The sequence below is a fragment of the Peromyscus maniculatus genome, chromosome 1 (assembly GCF_049852395.1).
Source record: "Peromyscus maniculatus bairdii isolate BWxNUB_F1_BW_parent chromosome 1, HU_Pman_BW_mat_3.1, whole genome shotgun sequence".
Taxonomy (NCBI): domain Eukaryota; kingdom Metazoa; phylum Chordata; class Mammalia; order Rodentia; family Cricetidae; genus Peromyscus; species Peromyscus maniculatus.
In genome coordinates, this window is record NC_134852.1 from 101286059 (window position 1) to 101307172 (window position 21114).

A 21114-nucleotide genomic window follows, 5' to 3' on the forward strand; every position below is an offset into this window, starting at 1 on the left:
AAAGGTTTTCCAAGCAAATGGACCTAAGAAACAAGCTGGTGTAGCTATCCTAATATCTAATAAAATAGACTTCAAACTAAAATCAATCAAAAGAGACCAGGATGGACATTACATATTCATCACAGGAAAAATCCACCAAGATGAAGTCTCGATTCTAAACATTTATGCTCCAAATACAAAAGCACCCACATTCATAAAAGAAACACTACTAAAGTTTAAAACGCACATCAAACCCCACACATTAGTAGTGGGAGATTTTAACACACCACTCTCACCAAAAGATAGATCTACCAGACTGAAACTTAACAAAGAAATAAAGGACCTAACAGATGTTATGACTCAAATGGACCTAATAGATATATACAGAATATTCCATCCTAACACAAAAGAATATACCTTCTTCTCAGCACCCCATGGAACCTTCTCAAAAATTGACCACATGCTTGGACACAAAACAAATCTCAACAGATACAAAAAAATTGGAATAACCTCCTGTATTTTATCAGACCACCAAGCCTTAAAGTTAGAACTCAATAACAACAAAAATTATAGAAAACCCACAAACTCATGGAAACTGAATAATACCCACCTGAAACATCAATGGGTCAAGGAAGAAATAAAGACAGAAATTAAAGAGTTCCTAGAATTCAATGAAAATGAAAGTACAACATACCCAAACTTATGGGACACTATGAAAGCAGTGCTAAGAGGAAAATTCATAGCTCTAAATGCACACATAAAGAAGATGGAGCAATCCCATACCAATGAATTAACAGCACAACTGAAAGCTCTAGAACAAAAAGAAACAAACTCACCCAGGAGAAATAGACGCCAGGAAATAATCAAATTGAGGGCTGAAATCAACGAAATAGAAAACAAGAGAACAATACAAAAAATCAATGAAACAAAGAGTTGGTTCTTTGAAAAAATCAACAAGATAGACAAACCACTAGCCAAATTAACCAAAAGGCAAAGAGAGAACACCCAAATTCACAAAATCAGAAATGAAAAGGGAGACATAACAACAGACAATGAGGAAATCCAGAGAATCATCAGATCATACTTCAAAAACCTGTACTCCACAAAAATGGAAAACCAGGAAGAAATGGACAATTTTCTGGATAAATACCAAATACCAAAATTAAATCAAGACCAGATAAACCATTTAAATAGACCAATAACCCCTAAAGAAATAGAAACAGTCATCAAAAGTCTCCCAACTAAAAAAAGCCCAGGACCAGATGGTTTCAGTGCAGAATTCTACCTGACTTTCAAAGAAGAACTAATACCAATCCTCTTCAAAGTGTTCCACACAATAGAAACAGAAGGAACACTACCAAACTCTTTTTATGAGGCTACAATTACCCTGATACCCAAACCACACAAAGATGCAACAAAGAAAGAGAACTACAGACCAATCTCCCTCATGAACATTGATGCAAAAATACTCAACAAAATATTGGCAAACCGAATCCAAGAATACATCAAAACAATCATCCATCACGACCAAGTAGGATTCATCCCAGGGATGCAAGGATGGTTCAACATACGGAAATCAGTCAATGTAATACACCATATAAACAAACTGAAAGAAAAAAACCACATGATCATCTCCCTAGATGCTGAAAAAGCCTTTGACAAAATCCAACACCCCTTCATGATAAAGGTCTTAGAAAGAATAGGAATACAAGGAACATTTCTAAACATAATAAAAGCAATTTATAGCAAGCCAACAGCAAACATCAAATTAAATGGAGAGAAACTCAAAGCGATACCACTAAATTCAGGAACAAGACAAGGCTGTCCACTCTCCCCATATTTATCCAATATAGTACTAGAAGTTCTAGCTAGAGCAATAAGACAACAAAAGGAGATCAAAGGGATACAAATTGGCAAGGAAGAAGTCAAACTTTCACTATTTGCAGATGATATGATAGTATACATAAGTGACCCCAAAAACTCTACCAGGGAACTTCTACAGCTGATAAACTCCTTCAGTAAAGTGGCAGGATACAAGATCAACTCAAAAAAATCAGTAGCCCTCCTATACACAAATGATAAAAGGGCTGAGAAAGAAGTCAGAGAAACATCACCCTTTACAATAGCCACATATAATATAAAATACCTTGGGATAACACTAACTAAACAAGTGAAAGACCTTTTTGATAAGAACTTTAAATCTCTAAAGAAAGAAATTGAAGAAGATATCAGAAAATGGAAGGATCTCCCATGCTCATGGATAGGTAGGATTAACATAGTAAAAATGGCAATCTTACCAAAAGCAATCTACAGATTCAATGCAATCCCCATCAAAATCCCAACACAATTCTTCACAGACTTGGAAAGAAAAATACTCAACTTTATATGGAAAAACAAAAGACCCAGGATAGCTAAAAGAATCCTATACGATAAAGCAACCCTTGGAGGCATCACCATCCCGGACCTCAAACTCTACTATAGAGCTATAGTAATAAAAACAGCTTGGTACTGGTATAAAAACCGACATACGGACCAATGGAATCGAATTGAAGACCCTGACATTAATCCATGCACATATGAACACCTGGTTTTTGACAAAGGAGCCAAAACTATACAATGGAACAAAGAAAGTATCTTCAACAAATGGTGCTGGCATAACTGGATGTCAATATGTAAAAGATTACAAATAGATCCATATCTGTCACCATGCACAAAACTCAAGTCCAAGTGGATCAAAGACCTAAACATAAATCCAGTTACACTAAACTTAATAGAAAAGAAGATAGGAAGCACTCTTGAACGCATTGGCACTGGAGACCATTTCCTAAATAAAACACCGACAGCACAGACCCTGAGCACAACCATTAATAAATGGGACCTCTCAAAACTGAGAAGCTTTTGCAGGGCAAAAGACACAGTCAATAAGACAAAAAGACAGCCAACAGATTGGGAAAAGATCTTCACCAACCCCACATCTGACAGAGGATTGATCTCCACAATATATAAAGAACTCAAGAAACTAGACATCAAAGCACTGAACAGTCCAATTAAAAAATGGGCTAAAGAGCTAAACAGAGAATTCACAAAACAAGAACTACAAATGGCTGAAAGACATTTAAAGAAATGCTCAACATCCTTAATCATCAGAGAAATGCAAATCAAAACGACTCTGAGATACCACCTTACACCTGTTAGAATGGCTAAGATCAAAAACACCAATGACAACCAATGTTGGAGAGGATGTGGAGCAAAGGGAACACTCCTCCACTGTTGGTGGGAATGTAAACTTGTACAACCACTATGGAAATCAGTATGGCGGTTTCTCAGAAAATTAGGAATCGAACTACCTCAAGACCCAGCCATCCCACTCTTGGGCATATACCCAAAGAATGCTGATACATACCATAAAGATACATGCTCAGCTATGTTCATAGCAGCACTATTTGTAATAGCCAGAACCTGGAAACAACCTAGATGCCCATCAACGGAAGAATGGATGAAAAAAATGTGGTACATATACACAATGGAGTACTACTCAGCAGAGAAAAACAATGAAAGCATGAAATTTGCAGGCAAATGGATGGAACTAGAAAATATCATCCTGAGTGAGGTAACCCAAACCCAGAAAGACAGTTATGGTATGTACTCACTCATTGGTGGATTCTAGATATAAAATGAACAATCAGACCACAACCCATAGAACCATAGAGGCTATATATATATAGCATGGAGGTCCGTAGGACGACTGTGGCATATAATAAATTTCAGTTTTACTCAATTATTGAAAAAAAAATAGCCAAATGAATGGAAACACATGAACTATGAACCAAAGACTGAGGGGCTCCCAGCTGGATCAGGCCCTCTGAATAGGTGAGACAGTTGATTGGCTTGATCAGTTTGGGAGGCATTTAGGCAGTGGGACCAAGTCCTGTGCTCATTCCATGAGTTGGCTGTTTGAAACCAGGAACTTATGCAAGGACACTTGGCGCAGTCTGGGAGGAAGGGACTGGACCTCCCTGGACTGAGTCTACCAAGTCGATCACAGTCCTCGGGGGAGGACTTGTCCTGGAGGAGATGGGAATGGAGGGTGGGCTGGGGGTAAGGGGAGGGCGTGGGAGGGGGGAGAATAGGGGAACCCATGGCTGATATGTAGAACTGAATGGTATTGTAAAATAAAAAATATATATCACAAAAAAAAATATATAGGTTAATTTAAGATGCAAGAGCTAGTTAGTAGAAGGCCTAAGCTATCAGCTGAGCATTTATAATTAATAAGACGTGTCTGTGTGGTTATTTGGGAGCTGGCTAGGTGGAACAGAAAAATCCACCTACAGACTAGGATGTGGAAGTGTAAGCCAAAAACACCATTTCCTCCTCCTCAGCTTGCTTTTGGTCGTGGCATTTTATCACAGAAATAGTAACCCTAACCAAGACACCTTATAGAGTTCTCTTTTGTTTTCAAAATGGCTTTAGGCATGAATGAAAGGGAAGAAGCTTTCCTACTGTTCCCCAAATCACAATGGGCAAGTACTACACATTTGGATGAGTGGTTCAAAGTGCAGATATCCTTTGCATCCAGATCCAATTTCACCCCCACCAGTTTTTGTTTTTTGTTTTGCTTGTTTTGAGAAAGGGTCTCTTGAACTCACAGAGATCCACCTACCTCTGCCTCCCGAGTGCTGGGACTAAAGGCATGTGCCACCACACCTGGCATCCCCATTGTTTTTAATGTGATTCTTGAAAATGGGTCATCTTGTGAGAATCCCCATTTCAGGTGGCCTTTAACTCAGAGAAACTGGTGTTTATACAGAATAGTGTAGTCATTTTACAAATACTTGTCAAATATATCATAAACCTTGTATGTCCTTATAAGCCCTCCTTATATCATTATATAATTATGACAAATACTTTACGTCCCTAATAAACCTTGTGCAGCACAGTGCCAAGTGTTGCTTATTACGTGACACTAGAGCTTACTGTTATTCGTAATTGAGGTTTCAGACCTTTGTCCTGCCTACAGAGCATGGCATATGGCATAGTGAGAACCTGGACCTGCGCATACCAACTCCAGGCCCCATGCTTTTTCTCCTCATGCTACTACTACTGCAGTCTTCTGGCTTTTTATAAGGAGTGAGGGAGACCATGCCTTGAAAGAGATTACTTTTTAAAACAGACATGTTTGAGGCTGGAGGATGGATCAGTGGTTAGGAGTACTTGCTGCACCCATGTCGCATGACTCACAATGGTGCTCCCTTCTGGCTGCATAGGTGCTTTCACCCGCATGTGCATACGCTCATGCACACACGTGCACACACACAGACACACATGCAAACATACAGAGACAAATACGAATATATACTTTAAAAATATATATACACTGTCATCTTTCAATTGGAGTAGTACAGTCATACTGTAATTACTATTACTGATTTTAAATATGCCATCTTGATTTTCCTTATTCATGTTCTCTCATTTTTGTCTCTCTATTTGAACTTTTTTAAAAAAATGTACTTTTTAATGTTTAATTTAACCTCATCTTATATGTTTTTACTATTTTCTTTTATTGGTGGCCCTAAAAATTACATTATACATCTTCACATTACAGTTTACCACAAACTCCTTACCATTTTCCATAGTTTGACTTGCCCTTTGTACTGTTAACATGTTTTGCATTCTTGCCTTAGACTCCACAAAATGTTAGTATTATTATAGATTTAAGCTTTGTTTTAAATATTTACCACATTGTTGGGAATACCAAAGTACTTGCACTCACAGACAACACTAGGAAAACCAGGGAGGATAAACGCGTGGGTTGTCTTTTCAAAGGAAAAGCTGTATAACCTGTTTTCTGCTCAGAAGACTGGGAATGGAGGTGGTTAATAGCCTAGGTAACTCCTGTGCTGTCTGTAGGGCCAGGCAATCCAGATGTTCCATCCACAAATTACTTAAGTGATTTATTGTCTGAAAATTTATTTCATCTGCGAAAGTTTAAAAATATATTGTTTTGATTTATGTACATGCGTGAGCCTTCCAAATGGAGCTGTGACCTTTGGCATAAAGAAGGCTGACATGACCTGGCAGGAATGCAGCTGGAGCTGGGGGAGTTAATCCCTCCCACTCGGCTTTTATCTACTAACAGAATTCTTCCCATGAGGATTAGGGGAGGGATGCCTCCAGGGGACTGGTTGTGATGGCAAATACCTTGTCTCGGCACTCAGGAGTAGGCTGAGGCAGGAGAATCAAGGGCTTGGAGATGAGCCTTACTAGTAAAACACCGTCTCAGTTGAAAAAAAAAAAAACACATTTAAAATGTATTGGAAGTTGGGAGTCTGGGGCAATCACTTCTGCAGTACGTTAATGTCAGCTTTTAGGGTACAGAGAGCAGAATGAGAGTTGTTTGGGGGTGGTCCAATAGAAGACTCATATATCCTACATATTTGCTCATGCATGACTAAGAGGGATTTTAATAAGACGGATTTGATGGGGCTTGGAGAGTTGAAAGCGTGTGGACTGGGCACCAAAGGTTATTATATATATGTACACACACACACACACACACACACACACACACACACATATATATATATACACACATACACACACATATATAGTTAAAACATGTGCACACAGGTGCCAATGAGGGACCATGGAAAATAATGACTCAGCAAAAATATATCCGATGATGGTGAGAGATGGTGCTGTGTATGTAGATTCCAAAAGGAGTGTTTTGATGTGAAAGTAGAAGAATGGTAACGTGGCAAACACATGCAGTTGATGAAAGTGTGTGGGCCCTACACAACACGAGGAACAGAAGAATAAACGCATCGGCCTGAGAGGGCCACAGAAATCCCATCTCTGCAGGAACAAGGCACCAGTGAGAACGCGAGCCCACCAAGAACAGAGGAAAGGAAGCCAGTCCTGGCTTTTACCTGCTGCCGTTTCCAGGGCAAACGTGAAAGGTTTGGGAGCGACTAGGAGGGGCAGGAAGCACTGAACACGATGGGAACTAACGTATTTCACATACTTGTTAGTGGGGGCACTACCCTCTTCTGAGGATGTTAGGAGAAATGACCAGTACTTTTAGCTTCCGCAATGACCGAGGATAGAGTTAGAAATCACTCCGCCAGACTCAAGACCGTGCTGTACATTTGTCGCCACTTTAAAAAGGCCACTAACACCTCTCCCTCTCACTACGATGCAGGGGGTTTACCTTTGCCATGAAGACTGCAGGAACATGATACAGTGGTCTTATCTGGTCACAGAGCCAAAGGAATGCTGATTACACCCATACAATCGCAGTGCCCAGATTGGGAAGGGCTTACAGAGCCCGTATTGCGAAGTGCTGACCGCTTTGCGTGGGTCTGGGTAGACAGACAGATGGCTCCAGACCGGGAGAGCTTCCTGCTAGCGGAATTTCTCTCTTCAGTGAATGAAGATAATTTGGTTGCTATTCTCTTATGTGATGGTTACTGTGGTCGACCTGAGGATCTGGAATTCCCTAAGAGAGAAGCCCCTAGACAGGCCCGGGAAGAGTGGTTAGACCACATCAGCCCCTGGGCATCCGGTGAGGGATTGTCCTGACTGGATTGGTGTGGTGGGAAGGCTTGGGTGCTGGACTCTTTAGAATCCAGGAATCTGGTTTAGCATTAATTTTCTGCTGACTGCAAATATGGTGCTACCAGCTTCCTCAAGCTCTAGCTCCTGCAATCTGGGCTCACATACCCCCAGCCCCTAACCCTAACCCCACCCCTAACTCCCACCCCATTGGCATGAGGACTTTACCATCAAAATATGCACCAAAATAAGCCCTTTCTCCTTCAAGTTTCTATAGTCAGGATATGTTATTTCAACAGAGAGAGTAACTATCTCATATTATAAATAGGATTAAAGAATAGGATTAAATTACTGTGACTATCATTCAGCACGGGGGACGGGGGGGAGTAGACCATGATATATATACACTCTAAAATTTTCTTAGAAACGTTTCTAACAACTACTCCATTTCAGGACCATGGGTGAATCTGTGAATTTTCGGGTTTTTGTTTTTGTTTTTGTTTTTTTGAGACAGGGTTTCTCTGTGTAGCTTTGGTGCCTGTCCTGGATCTGACTCTGTTGACCAGGCTGTCCTCAAACTCACAGAGATCCGTCTAGTTCTGCCTCCTGGGTGCTGGGATTGAAACCATATGCCGCCACCACCCGGCCTTTCAGCAATCTGTGAATTTTCAAATGAGAAGGGTTTGAAACCACTGTCTTCTAAATACTTAAATACAGAAAGCAGTTGTCTTTCCTGTCAGTCATGCCGGGCAAATAAATCAATAGCTCAATCCCTGGAACCTGACTTTTAAAGGTAATTATGACCATGAGAAGCACAGGTGTGAGTCAAGTGAGCAACTTGGGCACTTTAATTCACAAGGAGTTTCCACGGGAAGGTGCTTTCCACGGGAAGGTGGTTTCCACCGGAAGGTGGTTTCCACGGGAAGGTGGTTTTTCCACCATGCAGCTTTCAGGCCTAGAGAAACATCTTCATCATCTTATGTGTGATATGTCTCTCAGGGCTCTGGATGTCTTCGTAAGATTTGACTGGAGACTGCTTTTCTTGAAAATGAATGGGCATTTTCCTGCCCTCCACGCTCATGAGCTTCAAAGCCAGGGGGCCCAAGTTTACATATTCCTGTGTGAAGACACAAGAGGAGACGTAACTGGCAGGTGAGCCTGATAAAAGAGAGGTTCTTCCCCGGGGTTGCTCTACTGGTTGTGTGAACACTGTATCATACGTGGAACATGAAAGCCACCGCAAAAATTTAAAAAATGTACTTTTGAAGTGTATAACCCCTGTGAGTCACGGTAGAACAATCTCCCAGTGAGCAGGAGGGAAGGCTGGGGCTCTCAAAGGGAGCTGGGGTGGGTTGGATGCTCGCTAGTGGAAATGTGTCACCTCCAGGCTGCTTTGTTGGTGAATATATATAATTATATATGCATAACACACACACACACACACACACACACACACACACACACACACACACACATATATATATATATATATATATATATATATATATATATATATATATATATATATATATACCTTCACTTGCCAGGGCACAGCCACAGCAGACTTTTCTGTATTATTAAAAAATGGGGATGGGGAATCCTGCAAGTGCTACCTGGACTAGATAATGTAACAGGGAGGACCTTGTCTAGGAATTTCAGTCTTTCCACAGGTGCTTTGGCTAGGGTCTAGGTAAAACTTAACCCATTGTGCTGAAGTATAGGTAAGATATCAGTTAACAAGAAGAACTGGAAAACTACTTTCTATAGAATCCTCCAGCCAGTCCCAAACAGCTCAGGCTCTACCTGGGAAGATTCCCAAGCCATAGTTCACATGCTGTGTTCCTTCAACACGCACATCAGCAAATCTTTCTAGAATGTTCCCTGTACCCATAGAGCGCTGGGGTGCAGTGATAAACATGACTGGTGAGGGACAGCATAAATAGTGTAGCTCCCCTTATGTGGTAATTGTTGATTTTTTTTCCTCTGCAATCCCAGAAGCAATTGCATCTTTGAGTCTTTATGTCTCCATTCTCGTGAAATTCCCAGGCATACCTGGAATGTTGCTGGATGGTTAGTATTTGTGGGAACTTAAGAGTGAAAAGAGGAGGCAATGTTTTCAAAATGCTTGTCATTGTATGCAGCTTTCAACCTACAACAAAACTGATGGATGTTTTAATGCCATGGACACCACAGCTACTCCATCAAAGCTCACAGAATACATTTCATCAAACCAGGGGCATACAGCCTGTAGTCTGTTGTCCACAATTGCCAAGCATCACCAGGACATGAGTGGTGGTGTTTGGGCATTTAAATGGCAAAAACACTAGAACATGCTTGTCTAGTATGGGAGGGGCCTTGGGTTCAGTCCTCAATACTGCAAAAAAAAAAAAAAAAAAAAAAAAAAAAAAAAAAAAAAGGATGGAGTTGTTCTTTACCTATATTGACTGAATTTTAAACTTACCAGAACAGGAAATTCAGTAAAATTAAAAAAAAGGAAATTCCCATCTCTCAGGAGGCAAAGGCAGACACATAGCTATGAGTATGAGGACAGCCTGGCAGGAATCTCTCAAATTTGAGACTAGCCTGGGCTTCATAGAGAGACTTTATCTTAAATAAACAAATAATCATTTGATGGTAGTTAGAATAAACTATTAGTTAATTAATATGGCGACTTATTCCATTTCTTCTGCTTTTTTCACACCCTTCATTCTCCTACCAGACTTTAAGTTTTAGAACTTTGAAGGTTTTGGCAGTCCCAGAAAAAGAAAAAGTAGAAATGTACAAATGAGATTTTGCTCAATTATCGGTTTGCTATTCCAGGCATCCACTAGTGGTATATATTTTACGAAGATGGCCGGATACGTATCCTATCCCAGAGATTTGTTGGAGTCTTTTGTTTTTGCTTTTACACAATCCTCCAGCAAGATGTAGGAGCTATATTCTTCCCCTTGGTGAGATCACCTAGCAGAGTGTGGTGGAAGGAAGTGCTAGTGTATGGCCTCCAAACACAAGACATGTTCTCTTTTGTCACTGGGATCGCTTCCTCTAAGTCGTCAGACGCCGTACTTTAACAGAGGGACATTCAGGGCACCCTTGGGGGAGAGAGGCTCATCTGAAGAGAAACTGAGGCCCTGATGCAGTCACCATCATCTTGCTTGACATAGATGTGTCTCTTATGAGGTGGGCCTTCTGCCCCAATCCAGGCTTCAGAGGAGGGTGGCTCTAGCTAGCACATGACTGTGACTGCCCATGTGAGAACCCAGTGGAGCCATTGCTCAATTCCCAGCTAATGGAGGCCTGAAAGGGAATAGAAAGTATTGTTTTAGCTGGGTGGTGGTAGTGCACACCTTTAATTAATCCCAGCACTCAGGAGAGGTAGGCAGATCTCTGAGTTCGAGGCCAGCCTAGTCTACAAAGTAAATTCCAGGACAGCCAGGGCGGTTACACAGAGAAACTCTGTCTTGAAACATGCCTCCCACCCTCCAAAGTATTGTTTTAAACTACTAGGTTGAGGGATGGTTAATTATGGATGGAGCATCAGCTAACTTACACTTTCTCATGGTAATGGAGGTCTGTAAATGAACTTTTTAAGCTAACTGGCTTAAAGTAGGAGTAAAAAGAGTGTCCCTGGAGAGGTCAATGGCGGACCACTTTTACAAGTCTCACAAAGCAAATTTTCAGTGTTTACGTTGTAGGTCTCTGTCTGCCGGCCCTAGAGTCACGGACATCCTAGTGAGCACTTTGTTCCTCTGACCCTCACCTTGAAGTCCTGTTCATCCTCATGCAACAAGTGTTGGTCGATAGAGCACTCCATCTCTGTGGACGAGCTGTCCTCTCTTTCTATCTCTGTGAAGTGGACTTCTGGACTGCTGGCCTCATGGCTGCTTCCGGGGGAGAGGTTCAATGCGTCTCCACCCTCTGCCTCAGCGGGCGATTTCAGATTCTCCTCTGGGACTAGAGCCAATAAATAGTTAGGTAACAACGTTCTGAGCAGATTACAAATACCATGCCATCATTGGTCACAGTTGTTGATTTGAAGGAACTCTGAACTTAGAAATGTGAAGCTTAGGGCGGAAGGCGTGGCTTAGCTCCATCAACACCACGATAGGACAGCCAAGCCTCCCTGAGGCCCAGGGCCCCATCTCCAGTGCTGCCACCACCAAACCCAAAATGGCAAATTAATAAATAAAATAATATAGAAGTAATATAAATATATAGAAGTAAGAGGTGGCCCCATTTTAGGAAACTATCCTATATCCTTCTGATAGCCAAGACATTACCCACAGCCACCTGGGAACTAATGGCTATACTAGCATTTTGGTTGGTCAAAGTGGTACCCAAACTATATTGGCGTAGGCACCACCCCATCCCTCTCTATGAGTATCCACTTAATTCATTATAAAATGCATTGAACTTGGTAGAAAATGGGATTAAAACTCAGGCACAGTAATGCATGTTTGTAATGCCAGCCCTTGGGAGGCTGAAGCAGGAGGACTGTGAGTTTAAGGCCAGACTGTGCTATTTGGAGATACCTTAGAAAGAAGACAGAGTGTGGGAGAAAGGGGAAGGGAGGACAGAGAGGACAGAGGGAGGGAGGGGGAGGGAAGAGGAGGGAGAGAGAGGGGGGAAGAGAGAGAGGTAGAGAGAGAGAGGGAGGGAGGGAGGGAGGGAGGGACGGAATAGAGAAAAGAGGTGAGAAAGAGAAGTGAAGAGTTGGTGGACAGGAGACTAGAGCAGGACGAGTGTTGTGGAAGGAGGGATGGAGAGGAGCAGAGGTGGATCTACTCTGGGCAGAGCTCCTGCATGTGGGGTGCCTGCCTGCAAAGGATGCTCAGGTTGCTGTGTTTTAAGGTGAGGAAAATCTCATCGCACGGAAACTGTACCTATGTCTATCTCTGGCAACTTCAAAGACACATCTTCAGGTGGCACTTGCTGCCCCACGGCTTGAGTCAGATACAGTTTCCTGAAAGAACAAATGGCGGATTGTCAGCCAATGAGTGCCACGCCGCATGCTCACCAGCACCTGTCTCTCTCCAGAGTGTGGAGACAAAGCAGAAAAGGGACCTCCCTGCTTCACACGCTGCAGGAGCATAAGACAAACTACTCCAGAATTCTAAAGTGATAGTTTCTAGTGAGATGTGTAATGAGTACTGTGAGAATTCTGGGAGTCAGAAAGAAGCACCCCTGAGTTAGCCTTGGAGACAAGGAAGAGTTCCCAAGGAGATGAAATCTGAACAGTCTTGCAGAACCGGAAGTTCACTGTGGGAGGAGTCTGAAAGGAGGGGAAGTCCCAAAAGGGAAGTGAGAATGATATCAATTAGGTAACTGGATTTTCAGTAAGGAAGTCAGTAAGAAATGCTGGGGTGTAGCTCAGTATTAGAGGTCTTGCCTAGCATATATAAGGCCCTGGGTTCCATGGGAGGAGGGGGATGGTGGGGAAGGGGGAGAGTAGGAGAGGAAATGCATACAAGTTATTTAAAGCACATGTATGCAGAGTTTCCATACATTTGGAGTTGCAGCACATACTACTGTTAATGTTTTTGAATTCTTTATTTTTTATAAATAAGTGTAAGAGTGTTTTGCCTCCATATATGTGCACCATGTGTATTCAGTAGCTTCAGACACCAGAACAGGGCATTGGATCCCCTGGCACTGGAGGTGCAGATGGTTGTGAGCCACTATGTGAGTGGACTTGAACCCACATCCTCTGGAAGAGCAGCCAGTACTCTTAACCTCTGGGCCATCTCTCCAGCCACAGTTCCCTTCTTTTTGCCTGCTGTCATCTAGTGGAAGCACTGGAGAACAAAATCTTTCTTTTTCTCTGTAGCCCAGGTTGGCCTAGAATTATGTAGCCTATGCTGGCCTTGAATTTATGGCAATCCTCTTGTGTTAGCCTCCTGGGTACTGGGATTACAGGTGACACCTGGCTAAATCATCTTAAAACAAAACAAAAACCCCAACCAACTTTTTACAGGTATAATGTTTACAAAACACTTTCTAGAAACGTTAATGACTTTGACCCAGCTATTCGGAGAGCACCAGATGCTAACTGCTATGGCACCAGGGAGCATCTCACCTGGGTATTTTGAGATCCAAAAGTCTACAGTTAAAGAGCTGGTCAATAAGCAACAAATTTTCCTCTTCTAGTTGTTGAACACAATTTTCCAGTCTTTCAACTTCCTTCCTGTGAGTCGAAATCTGTTTGCAGAAGAGCGGGGTGGGTATCAGTACTTACTGGCTTCATTTAGTCAAGTCTTCTGTAAGGACACTTGCCTGGGGGAAGAGCTACCATTTATTATTTATTGCTGGGTACTCCTGGTCCTTCTGTGGTTAAGAAGGACTAGTGGGGCTGTTTTCTAGGTCATAAACAGGCCTGGTAGGTAGTTATTACAGAGCAGAACTTGTCCTTTTCTACCCTTCGGAAGCATGGCTGAACATGAGCTAGAGGCAGAGATTGGAAAACGCAATTCATTTAGCAATGATATATTGGCCAGTGAACGGGGCTCTCTCTAAAGGTGATTATAAATAAGACAATGAAGACACACTGGAATAATTGATATATATGGTGGTATTTTTTTTTAATGCCTAAAAGCCCTTTATACCAGCCTCTATATTAGGATTATGTTCTCTTTGAGCCTGGTGTCAGTTCTGAGAAATGCCATACATATGAAATATTTGCCAATTCATTTATTCTGTTGTACTAAACCCTTACTGTGTGCCAGAAAACATATAACAAATGATCAAGATACAAAAATAATTCAGCAATAGGCTCTTGTAGCCTTGTGGGCAATGGTACGGTCCAAAGATAAGGTGATACAAACCTCAGTGGCCGCTGGGCAGCCAGCTGCTCTGGGATGAGGAAGATGCAGATGTTGGGATAATGAAAAACTGGCAGGAGAAACGACATCTGACCCACAACTTGAGAATGGAGTAGGGCTTCGTGCAGATACAAGCAATGTCTCCTGGGAAGTAGGAACCTTTGCACATTTAGGTGGGAGTGGGGAGGGGTTGGGGACTGACTGACCAACTAAGAAAGAGACAAATACTGCCCAAGAATCTCTTTTTTATCCTCAAGGTGATGGCAAGTAACTGCCATGAACTTAGTTCGTGTTTAATTTTAAGAAAAAAATTGAGTCAAATATGAACAGAATTTGCCAGTTTGGTTGATGGAGTTCCTATCAATCTTTTAAAGGCGTGTTTGGGACCGTCTGTCGAAAGAAGGCTGGCTGCCATGAGCATGCTCTGGCTTTAGAAGAGGCGTTCCTTTGTTTCCTACACTGTGATGTAAGGGTCTGGATGGACCTCGGTGAAACCAATGAAATCACCAATGACACCACCATTCATTCGGTAGATCCAGAAGCTGGTGAAAGATGGGCTGATCATCTGTAAGCCTCTGATTGTCCTCTTCTGGATTGGGTGGCCAAATAGCACCTTGACCTATGGGGTGGGCAGGCATATGGGCATAGGTAAGTGGAAGGGCATGCAGGGCCTGAATGTCATCAAAGAAGGGGAGGAGGCTGAGGATCCTGCTTGGACTGCTTAGGAGACATTGTGAGTCTAACAATGGCTGCCTCACATGTCACAGCCTGTATCTGAAGGTGGAGAGGAATATGTTCAAAACAAGAATACTTCCACGGAGCACATCTGCAGGCTTAAGACAGGCCAGGCCCACAAGAAGCTCCCGTGGACCAAACAGCAGGCCTAAGACTGAGGAAGGGCTTCCAGGCCAAGAAGAGCAACATTGAAAGACCAAGGAGCAAGAAACTAAGACAATGAAGCCCCTGTCTCCTGTCCACATAGTGCCTCGGTGTTGCCTTGCTGATTGATCACATGATCAGTCATTAGCGCAAAACAACCCTTTATCACATACAAAAAAAAAAAAATGAGAAAAGAAAGCTCATCAGAGGGAAGAACACATAGAAGTTACTAGATTGAGCCCTGAAGTGATTTCTCTGCCACCCCTAGAAGTGTGAGTTATATTATACAGGCGTCAACACCAGCAGATGTTCATGGAAGCAATCAAGGCACTAGAATTAGAACTAAGTATAAAATCAAGAGTGGTAGGCAGGTGGGAATAACAGAAGAATGGGAGGAAGTAGAAAGCTTCAAGGAAGTGAAAACAAAGAATGCAGAAGCTAAAACTCCTTCGGGCCAGGAGAGCTTTGCAGGGCTTTAGGACAGCTTATGACATCACTTTCCTCTTCAGAGTGCTCAGTGATGTTCACAGCTATTGCTGACTCCCCTGGGCTTTTGAAATACCAGGCAAAGAAATGATCATATACATACTCAGATTTCTGGGGTAAGGAACATGAAAGGGAAGAAAAGTTTCCCCAAATACCTAAGAAATGTAGAGATCAGGACAATTCAAACTATTTCAGCCAGGGATCTAGGGGCCTGATTCAAAAGTATGCACTTGATCTTTTCTTCTGCAATGTCCATGTGAGCTCTATGCCTCTTTGAGATTATGAGCCTCTGGCTCCCCTTGTCTTGTTTCTCTGTGTTAAGGTGATGTAAGTCATTTGGAAATTTCACTTGTCTTCATTTTCCTAGTAAGCACACTGAGTGAAAACACACAACAAAACTAATGCACCAAGATGTCCTGCACCCTTCCCACATATCTATGCTCTGGGTTTTTTACTGAAAGAGAATGTAGTGGAGAGTTCTCAGAGGTCCCATCCTTAGCAGTGCTTTTCAAGCCATTATATGCCTTCCCCAAAGAAATGAATCAGCTTAATTGTTCTGTTTCTGGGTAACTCTTGAATGCAGTGATGAACTTATAGTAAGGAATAGTTTTCATTAATTTTTGAGCAAATTTAATCATGCCAAAATTAATATTTGTTGTAATAGAGGAATTAAACCTATTGAATTTTCTTAAAATGCTTTGCCCTTTATTTCTAAGCTTTATGATTCAATTAAACTTGACATTTTCCCTTTGATTGCCAGTGAATTATAAGAAATAAAAAAATGAAATGAAATCAAATACAATTTGAAGCTTCATTAGAAAGAGTCAGGCCACCAATACAGCCTTTGTTATCAGCCAAATATAGACTTTTTAAAAAGTCATTTCCCTTAAACCTAAGATCTGTGACATCTCATAAAATTAAGAGTTGAATGGTTATTATAATATCAATTTAACAAAAGTATAATAAATATTCCCTAACACTATAATTATTAACTGACTTGAGTTTTAAATTATTGAAACCTTGCTTTATTTATCTTTTTTTTTTTTTTTTTTTTTTTTTGAGATAAAATCTCAGGTGGCCTAAACTAGCCTTGAATTTGCTATAAGCCAAGAATGACCTTTAACTTCTGGTCCTCCTACCTCCATCTCAAAGTCTTGTTTCTATGGTGATATTTTATTTGTGCTGAAATATGATTTTATTTGTATGTTAATAAACAGAGTTGCCTGGGGGTCAGAGCTTATAGCCAGCCATTTAGCAGAAGTCTGGCAGTGGTAGCACACGCCTTTAATCTGATCACATTGCTGGCAGAGTCTGTGTGTTCAAGGACATAGCCAGCTTGGTGACACACACCTTTAATCCAAGTACCAACCATAGAGACCTGGAGGTCTGTGTAGACAGGCAGTGACAAAGAAGTCATGTGGTTGGGTTTAGAACCAATGAGAAGGCAGAACAGAAAGTCAATAAAAAATACAGACACACAGGAAGTAGGTCTCTTTTCTCAGGGGAAGGGCAGCAGCGGCTGGTAAGCTAAAGGCTATTTGCTAGTGCTCTGACCTCTTGGGCTTTTAACTATTTGGCTCCGTGTTTCTTATTTAATAAGACCATTTAGAATTACACTACATGTTTCAAACAGGAAATCCATTGTAACTATTTGGGAGTAATAGCATGAACTCACGTTAACATGCCTTTACAAAGGTAATTTGCCAGTTGTTGTCAGGGTGACCCTGGTAGCACAGCTCCTAGCTACTCAAGAGGCTGAGACAGGGAATTGCAAATTTAAGCTATCTGTGGACTACAGAATGAGTTCAAGGGTAGCCTGGGCAACGCAGAGAAACCTTGTCTTATACATAAAAAGGGCTGGGGCACAGTTTGGTGGGAGTGCTTACCTAGCATGTACAAGGCTCTGGGTTCAATCTCCAACACTGGAAAAAAAAAAACACAACTCTAAAAGGAAAAGGAAAAGGGCTGAGGTGAAGCTAAGTGGTTGAATCCTTGCCCGGTGTGCACAGGGCTCTCGATCCAATCCCTTAGTGCCCCTCCTGCACACAACTAAGCCAGTTGACAATATCACAGAAACAGTATATGATTTGTCTGCTAGCTTTCTAGAACCATTAACTACTCGGTCAGATGGGGAGCAAGGGAAGCGAAAAGAGGAAAACCTTAGAAGTAACTTTGCTGTTAGTGTTTCTGGACACTGAGAAACAAGGAAGGAATTTGATGAGGAATTGAACATTCCACAGTAGGAATGTCGGCTTGAGTGTCTTTCGGATCGTCACGAACACATATTTACAGGGGACTGAAAATGGAGGCTCAGAACTAAAGACCCACATGAGGCAATGAGGAAGATGTGCCTCGGACAACCACAGTGCCTAACCCGACAGCAAGCCCCTCACACGGTTTAAACTAAGTTCTCTCAAACGGTGGTGAGTTTGGGAGAGCACAGGAGAGATGGGTTAGTGGTTTAGAGCACTTGCTCTTCCAGGGGACCCAAGTTCAGTTCCAAGCGCCCACATGAAGGCTTGGGACTACTCGCAAACTCCAGTCCCAGGGGATCTGCTGCCCTCTTCTGGCCTAGCTTTAAGCATCAGGCACACGCATAGTGCACATACATGTATGCAGGCAAAACACTCGCCTACATATAAAAATAAAAATAACCAATCTCCTTTCTAAATAGTGAATTTTGTTTCATCTATAGCATTTAAACATGGGATGGCTGGCTGTTTGTCTAAATGTAAAGGGAATTTTTTAGGAGTGGGAGAGTGATTGAACTAGAGACACCTAAAGTATTGGTCAGAATTCAGAAACACTCAGGCCTGTTAATGAAACGTTTAATGGCTCTATGACCACTAGGCAGCTGGTAATGTTAACAGTTACTTGTGTTGTTGCTGTGAGACCCAGCAAAAGCAACTTTAAATAGGAAGGGCTGATGTCTGGCTCATTGTTTGAAGACACGAATGGCTTGAAGGTGTCCTGGCCAGGACGGCATGGTAGCAGCTGCAGGAAGCAGCTGGTGACATTGTATCTGTCGTCAGGAAGGAGAGAACAATGAACACTGGTGTGCTCAGCTCACTCACTCTTTTTTTTTTAATTCAGTATAGACCCCAGCCAATGAAGGTGCTGCCCACATTTAAGGTGGATCTTCCTACCTCATTTATGAAGCCCAATCTAGAAAGTTCTCATAGATGCCCAGGCTTACGTCTGCTAGATCGTGTCAGGTGGACTGTATTAGCCATCATGACTCCAAACCTGCAACATGATACACAATATGTGCCCCGCCTATGTCTCCAGAGACCATCTGTCACGTCCCCTTGCCCCTCTGAACCCACAGCAGAATGACAGAGTCCAGTTTACATTTTAGAAGGAAGTCTCTGAGTTTGTGTGGAGGAGAAAGGGGAAGGGTCTGGCTTAAGGGAAGCAAAACCAGGTAAGGCGCCACTCACAGACGGGATGTGGTTAAGGAGGGCCGGGGGTAGGGCAGTGGCGGAGAAGCCAGGGAGAAGTGGTTGGCTCGGATTTACGGGACGCAGAGGCCTTCTGGATGTGGATACGGAAAAAGGCATTTCTTTGGAACTTCCAAAGTCCTGACGTGGGACTGACAGCCTGGGACCAGAAGCAGTTTCAGGGAAAGAGGCAGATGTTGTCAGTTCAGGAGTCGGAGATGCCTGTGGTGAGTTTACGCGGAGCTGCAGCTGGCTGATGAGCGCGTGGGTTTGGAGCCTGGAAATGACATCACTTCTAATCTGGATGCCTTTTAAGCCTGCAACACAATTATCCTCGGGCATTTCTTCCCTGGAGCTTAGGGGAAGCCAGCGTTTCCTGTGTCTCTCTTTCTTGGTATACTAGTTTGTGCTGTTAAGTGTACTGTTCAGTAAATTCCTCAGGATGATTGAGACGTAAATATCACAGCCCTTGAAATTCTGGGAACAGCGTTTGGTTTTGTTTCCTTTAACCCAGCTGAGTGGAGGATAGAATTTCCAGTTCAAAAGCACCCGCCACCTGAACTTCATTACTGACACCAGAGCTGGTTACCGCTCATCCATTCGGCCTCCTTTTGGTGGCCATTTCCAGCCGCCAGGGACTTTCTTCTCCAGCTTCGCTGATGCTTCCCTCTGCTTTATCTTTCTAGAATTCATGTTTCTTGGATACCATGCCTCTTCCATTAGTGATGTGTCTCTCCCTGTCCTGAGAGAGTGCACTCGGCATACTGTTTTATATCTGATTATTTTGGTCTTGAAGGATCCTGTTTCATAAATAAACCGATTCTCAATTTTTTTGATATTAATAAAAGTCGCTTTGCATTTTTTCTGAAATTCCCTCAGGCATCTTTTAGGGACGGCTTTAGCACCAGCGCTTGCTTCTGCTCTCCTTAGTTCGCCTGGTTTTTCTCCCATTTGTCCAATTGTCCTTAGTGATCCTTCGGTCATATTAAGAAGGGTCTAAGGCAGCGGTTCTCAACCTGTGGATTGTGACCCCTACAGGAGTTGCCTAAGACCATCTGAAAACACCGATTCCCGATGGTCGTAGGAATGGAGACACTACTTCTTTATCCATCTCAGGCGGGTCCGCCCACCTGAGTACCATCCAGAACCTGGACTGTATTAAAGTGTCACAGCGTGAGGAAGGTTGAGAACCACTGGTCTAAGGAATGGTGGTATTTTCTCCACCACTGCATAACTAGGATCGTTTTTATCCTAAGTTTCTCCTCACAGTGAGAGAGTAGATTAAAGTCGGTAAAAGTGGCATGTCAGGGCAGGAGGACTGTTTTGGATTGAGGAATCAGAAGTAGGATATTTTGACTGTGTCCCCATGAATGTCACAATTGGAAACATAATTTTTGCATATAAAGGCCTCACATCTATGCTAGAAACTGTATCAGATGACTTCAGTGTTCTCGTGGGAGAGCCTGCACAATCCTAGGCCAGAAGAGAAGTGCTTTGTTCGGTATGAAGGAGATGATCCAGGGATGCTGGCAAGTTCTCGTTTTCTGCTCCTCCTCCTCCTCCTCCTATCCCTGCCACCTACAGCACACACAGGCTCTGAGAAGAGGCTCCCTCAGGCTTCCCAAACAGAGTTTTGCACTTTCCACAGAGCACACTTACAACATCTGGACCAAATGTTACCTGCTACTTTCACCCAACAGCTTGCTTTCACACCTTTTTTTTTTTTTTTTTTTTTTTTTCTGGTCTGACAGAAAATTGTTGAAACCTCACCTGCTAGTTCACTACACCAGTTGTCCTTTCAGATGGGTTCTTCTTCTTCTTTTTTTTTTATTTTTCTTTTTTTCTTTTCTTTCTTTTTTTTTAAAGATTTATTTATTATGTATACAGTGTGCCTACATATATGCCTGCACGCCAGAAAAGGGCACCAGATCTCATTATAGATGGTTGTGAGCCACCAT

General features: G+C 42.4%; 1 protein-coding gene across 2 annotated transcripts in view; it reads right to left on the reverse strand.

Moving 5' to 3' along the window:
• Positions 1-8360: 8360 nt before the first annotated feature.
• The window catches only part of Ccdc83 (coiled-coil domain containing 83), a 42978-nt gene continuing 30224 nt past the window's right edge, over positions 8361-21114 (reverse strand). For both annotated transcript variants that reach the window (XM_076547021.1, XM_076547025.1), the window contains exons 8-11: positions 13610-13731; positions 12417-12496; positions 11294-11487; positions 8361-8650 (exon numbers count right to left, since the gene is read on the reverse strand). In XM_076547021.1, the coding sequence (XP_076403136.1) occupies positions 8489-8650; positions 11294-11487; positions 12417-12496; positions 13610-13731 (558 nt within the window). In that variant the 3' untranslated portion in view covers positions 8361-8488. The remainder of the gene's footprint in view (positions 8651-11293; positions 11488-12416; positions 12497-13609; positions 13732-21114) is intronic.